Here is a 6,000-nt window from a genome sequence, read left to right on the forward strand (position 1 = left end):
GTTAAGGCTGGCATGGAGATAGGGAGTTGTGAACCCTGGTGATTTTTGACAGATGGGGCTGCCTCAGTAGATTTGGGGAAAACAAAACAGGAACAGGAATAAGGCAGATGAGAAGAACCAGAGGCCATCAGCTGGTACCATGTACACAGGGTAGGCACCAAGAACTGCATGGTGGCCCATGAACTACTCACAATCACTTATGGGAGAAGACAGGTTTAGTAACTCCATTTCCCAGTACAGAGGAAGGACTAAGCTACAGGAGGGAAGTGATGTTGAGACTGTATCACTGAGAAGTTCGCTCTCTGGCTGCTGTCCCACCATCCTGGCTTTGGTTTCAGGTTAGAATACAAGCTACAAAGTGAATCTACATCAAAGTCAAGGCCATGAGCCTGATGGAACATCAACTCGTGGAAAGCTCACTAGATCACACAAAACAGGTGGTTACAGCAGATAGGACTGGCTATGAGATCTTCCCTTGATGCCACAGACTATCAGCCAAATACACAGACACACACCCAGCTTCATCCTGCCTTTCAGAGATCACCAGCTTTGTTTCATTGCTCTGACCAGGTAGGGGCCCCATGTCTAGGCACAGTTATAGCCAGGATCATTCCAGGCCATAGGCTATGCCTCCCATCATCAGCAGATCATAGCAGTGCTCAGTGGACTATCTCCCATGCTCATCACAAAACTATGTCTTCACTTTACCCATTAGAATGTTTATCAACATCCCCAAAATGAATGAAGTCTTCCAGAATTATTGAATTTCTTCCCATTTACCCTACATATTGAAAATAAACTTGCAAATAATACTAGGAGTGCTAGCTTGAGAGACACAGAAAAAGGCTTCATCCTCTAAGGTGCACTATCCTCTATCTCCCAGACTCTAGAATAACTGAGGTAGGCCAAGCAGAGTTGTGCTACTCCCATACCACCATACCAGGAAAAGAGGAAGTTGAATGTGACCTGCCTCTTATGTTATGTGCTTGCATGGTGGATGAAGGTTTCTAAGTGAAGACCGTTTTTGAATCTCCCCCCCCCCCATTACTGTTAGAAAACCTTTGTTACTCCCATTTTAAGGTGAATTTCCAAGGTTATACCACCAGGTGATAAAATCCAAGTGATCTGGTTCTATTTACCAGGCTATACACATTTTTAAATAGCATCAACAGTCAGGCATAGTGTCATTGGCCTTTAATACCAGCCCTTGGGAGACAGAAGCAGGTGGATCTTTGTGGTCTACAAAGTGAGTTACAGGACAGCTTGGGCTGTCTTTAACAGAGAACCCTGTCTTTAACCTTCCCCCCTAAAAAATAGCATCAACACAACCCAAGAGTAGAGGAACTGAGATACTGCTACTCCTTGCCTTTGAATACTTTAAGAATTTAACTCTAGCCCCAAGAAAGTGCACATGAGCAAGTCCCAACTTGAAGTGTAAGTTTTGGTGTCATCAAAAGGAATGAAGAGGAAGGGGAAACTGCACAGATCCTAGAATGTTGGAGTGACTGCATGAAATCTTGTGGGAGCATAGTTATGACATACTATCCCAGAGCCTCAAGATGACAACACAACTTTCCATTGAACAACTAATGGTCAGAAATATAAGCAGTCCACCTAACAGTAGATGAGCAGATTTTCAAGCTGGATGTCTCCATCTGCTGCAACTGGATCAGGAGATTGCTTCAAGGGAGAGAGTGAAAACAGAAGTGTCTCATAATGAGATGTATGACCATTCCTGATCCCAAAATCCTGTCTTTCCCCACTTATAATAGATGTCTAAGCTGTCATTCTAGGTTGTTTCTGTGGTGCCAAATATATGCCCCAGAGTTGAGACAGTCACCAAGGTTTGTGAACTAGAATGATCCATGATCCCTGGGTTTATTCATAGCCTCTTCAGATATAACTAGCAAGAGGCTAGGATATTTTGCCCTAACCTGACTATATGTGCCATCAGAGTGTGACCTGAGCTTTCAGGTGATGAACTCAGGCCTACTATAAGCTGGAAATTTTTCCCAGTAAAGGAAGAGGGTCAAACAACAAACAGGGTGGGGATAAGGGCCAGAAGGAACATGATGACATTTCAGGATGAGCATGCCTGAGCAGGGTTGTAGAGAGATGCCAAGAGGTCAGCATACAGCTCGACAGGGGCACAGCAATTAGGAGAAGGGAAGGCAAGCACAGTAGGATAGGCCCATAGGGTCAAGAAAATTGGCTCAGACCAATTGTCAAGGCATACTTATAATATACTTCCTTATGAGCCAACCTGGAGTCTGCCTGAGGGCCTAGCAACAAGTGCTGTCAGAGTTCCTAATTGAGCCCAGCCAATGAGGGATGACCACAAAATGCCACCAGATTGTGACACAGACTGGGTGCTAGGAAGAGGGTATATAAGGCCTTCCCCGTTATTAAAGGAGTTTATTGTTTGCCTTCAACTGACTCCTGGTGTCTGTGCTGTTGACACTACACCTTCTCACCCCCTCCCCAGAGGGAGCCATTAGAATCCAGCAACAGGCGAGTATGCAGGGAAGGAAAACGGAAGGATGTTCCTACCTTGAGCCACCACACAGATGCCTTGCATGACACCTGGCTCCTCATACTTATGTCAACTGTGTACCCTATGATCCTCCTATTCAAAGGATCAAAGGCTAAAAGCTACACAGTCCGTCAATGTCAGCCCTCAGGATAAGTGAATGTATGGGTGAGTGGCTAGGCAAGAGAACAAGTGACAGATTATTCATTTAATTGGATTCCAAGATCAGAAGGCATTGCATAGGAAAAGCTCAGTCATGAGAATGTAGGTCAAAGTCATGGGATGTATATTTGACTCCACTTCCCAGCAGCTGGGTGCCCTTGGCTGTCCTGCTTCTGTTCTGTGAGGTTCAGCACTCTCACCTGAAATAGGGTCTGATCAAAGTTGACACACGGGTTGTAGGGTCTTCAAGACCCCTCATCATGATCCCAGGACAGGAATCAGGCACTCTGCACTCTCAACCCTTCACCAAAAAGTTTTTTGGTTCCAGGGGCACAGCCAGTCCCTCGTCTAGACTTCTCTGGAGTCAGGCTCAAGCCGTTACCAGGGGCAGCACTGAAGCACAGGTTAAAATCTGAATGGGATTTTGACCTAGGAGGTTCACCTTCCTCAGCAAGTTCCCCCTATTTTCTAGTCTTTATAAATCACAAATTTCATTACCCAGAAAAGAATCTTCTGCACCAGGAACCCAAATGAGTTTAATGTATAATTTATATATGAAAATGTAGGTGTCAGTATGTGATAAATCTCCACATAAATATTTTTGCAGTTAAATTTTTAGGCATCTGTCTTTTTCCCAAAGGAGCTACCAGACAGATGCGAGGCCTTAGGAATCAGGCTGAGTGGGGCTGGAAAGCTTCAGCTTGTAGACTTCTCTATCTGGTGATGGGAAAGCCAGAGCATGGAGCCCAGACTTAGCACCAGTCCCCAACAGTCATGTTAAAGCTCTGTTACAACCACCTTACAGGGAGGGTAGAGGAGGGTGGGGATGTTCCTGCTATTTCTTGTTCAAAACAGGTATTCATTGTCCCAGTTCTATGCTAGGCCCCAAGGGAGGAAAACACAGTGAAGTACAGGTCCAAGTTTCAGCAGTTTGGAATCTACTGGGAGAGCTAGACAAGTGAATGATGAATAACAATGCCAGGGCGACACTTGCTGCAGCTGGGGTTGGTCCTAGTGCCAGGAAGTTACGGAGGAGCAAGTCCTCCTTACACCAGGGGCATCCCCCAAGACTCCTGGAGCAGGGAAGGTGCTGAGAGATAAAACAAGAGGACACTGTCAACAGTGAGAAAAACATAAGCACAAACCAGGGTGAGCGTGGACATGATTAGGTGGTACCACCAAGCCAATGGCATGCACTGGGGCAGACCAACAGTGAGGATGGATTAGAAGGCAGAAGCTAGGTCACCAACAGGCCTATCTTCCCAGCCCTGGAACAGGACTTGGCCTGAATTGAACACTTTGAACAGATCAAAGCTACACTTCACTTGATGAATAGATGGAGGCCAAGTGGGGGTCATGGGAACAGAAAAGAAAGCAAGTATATTTGTGTTGCAAAGTATAGAATTGTGGCAATGTATTATGATAAAAATAGCCCTTACATTCTAAAAGACTGGAACTTTTGCTGGACCTCACAGCCAGAGTTAATAATACACCTGGAGGTATTATTAAGACTTAAGATTGCTATCCTACTGTGTACTCAGCCTGTTTGTTTAATCTGCCTTTAAGAAGACAATGCAACAACCAACATTAATTGCCTTGATTTCCCATGTAATCAACTTTTTCTACCTAAACTAATGCATAGCTATAATCTTAATCCATGTGGCCTTAGTGGACTGTACCAATTTTTAGCCTTTGAGACTTTGAATAAAAGGATCATAGGGCACACAGTTGACTCAAGTATCAGCCTAAGGAATACTGTTGACTCAAGTGCCAGAAATCAAGTGTCATGCAAGGCAACTTCCATGCTTTGGTATATGTGTTATAATAATCACTTGCCAAAAACAGTAAATATAGGTTGAAAACAATCTTATAAAGTGAATATCCACCATATATGTTGAATGCAACATACAAATATTGCTTGATTAAACAATGATGTGTGTAGTACTCTTTGTTATCTGGGTCAGTTGGGGTCAGTTGGGGTCAGTGGCTTAATCTCTCATAAAACTTTATTAAAGATTATTGTGAAGTACCCCTCATTCCTTCCCCCAAGTGATGCTTTCTGTACTGTTCAATAAAAGAGAGAATAAACCCTTTGTTAGGGACAGACAGAGTCACAAGACAGCCTTCAAGAAGGCACATAATCAGACTCATACAACAGACAGAAGACGATGGAAGACAGTGAGATTGAAGTAGCACATTGAAATCTGGACTCATCCTTGATCAAGGGGCACCAAGGGAAAATGCTTTATTGATTTCTGTCCTTAATGCATGCAATCCCAACAAATTTTGGTGACTCTGAATTTACTATTAATTCATTCAAACTGACCATAAAGTGAATGCTATTTACACAAAAGCTACTCTCTACAGCAGGATGCCGAATCCTGTGCAAGGTGCAATAGCCTGACTGATGCTAGCTAGAGGTCACAAGCAGGTCATTTAGCATCAGTCCATTGCTTTGACTGACAAATGACTTTGAATATAAATCACCTGAAAAATAGGCTGGGCTCTTGCTTCTTGCCTGAAGTTGTTATTGCCATTTGGAAATGATGAACACAAACACAAACCACAGCATCCTCTCACATGAAGACATGCACGGAGAGGCATGATGAAGAGTACAAGCCTGAGCTGAGAACCAGAATCTACATGGCAGGGAGGGAGGACCTACATATCTTCAATGTAGTCTGACTAGAACTGTAGTGAGAGGGAAGAATACGCACCTGGCCTGAGCATATACCTTGGTGGTAGAGTGCCTACCTAGCATGCACAAGGCCTTAGATTCAATTCCCAGAATCCGAAAAGAAAAGATAGACTGTACTCTATTATCTACCATGCAATTGCCAACTATCTGAGCACACTTTCAGTGGTGTCTTCTCAGATAGTGAGCTTTATACAACAAGACAAAGCTAGTCCCCATTTCCCTAGCCCATCTGGGTCCTGCATAGTCCTGGCCACATTCTTTATCTATAATCCTGGTTGGAAGATAGAATCCCATGCTAGTGTGACCAGAGCCCCCAGCTCAAATCCCCAGCCTTTTATAACAGTAATGGCCTTTAAAAAGGAGGACTCAACCTTGACTCACTAACTTTTTCACTTCCTGGAGGACTGGTGACAAAAAGCCACATACCTCGCTTGACCTTCGCAGGCCTGAGGCCTTCTGCCTGGGCCAGGGTGTCCCATGCCTCCCGCTCCCTCCAGCGCCGAAGCTGCTCCTCTCTCATCTTGTAGAAGAGGATGTGCTTTTGCACATCACTGAGCTCAGCCAGAAGCTCAGGGTCGATGTACATGTCGTGCAGGATCTGCTGCAGCAT

General features: G+C 44.5%; 1 protein-coding gene across 3 annotated transcripts in view; it reads right to left on the bottom strand.

Moving 5' to 3' along the window:
* The window catches only part of Sh2d4b (SH2 domain containing 4B), an 88,842-nt gene extending 82,842 nt beyond the window's left edge, over positions 1 to 6,000 (bottom strand). For 2 of the 3 annotated variants that reach the window (XM_059274560.1, XM_059274562.1), the window contains exon 1: positions 5,803 to 6,000. In XM_059274560.1, the coding sequence (XP_059130543.1) occupies positions 5,803 to 6,000 (198 nt within the window). The remainder of the gene's footprint in view (positions 1 to 5,802) is intronic. The other variant, XM_059274561.1, reaches the window with a different exon arrangement.

This window comes from Peromyscus eremicus, chromosome 9, assembly GCF_949786415.1.
Source record: "Peromyscus eremicus chromosome 9, PerEre_H2_v1, whole genome shotgun sequence".
NCBI classification, from domain to species: Eukaryota; Metazoa; Chordata; class Mammalia; order Rodentia; family Cricetidae; genus Peromyscus; species Peromyscus eremicus.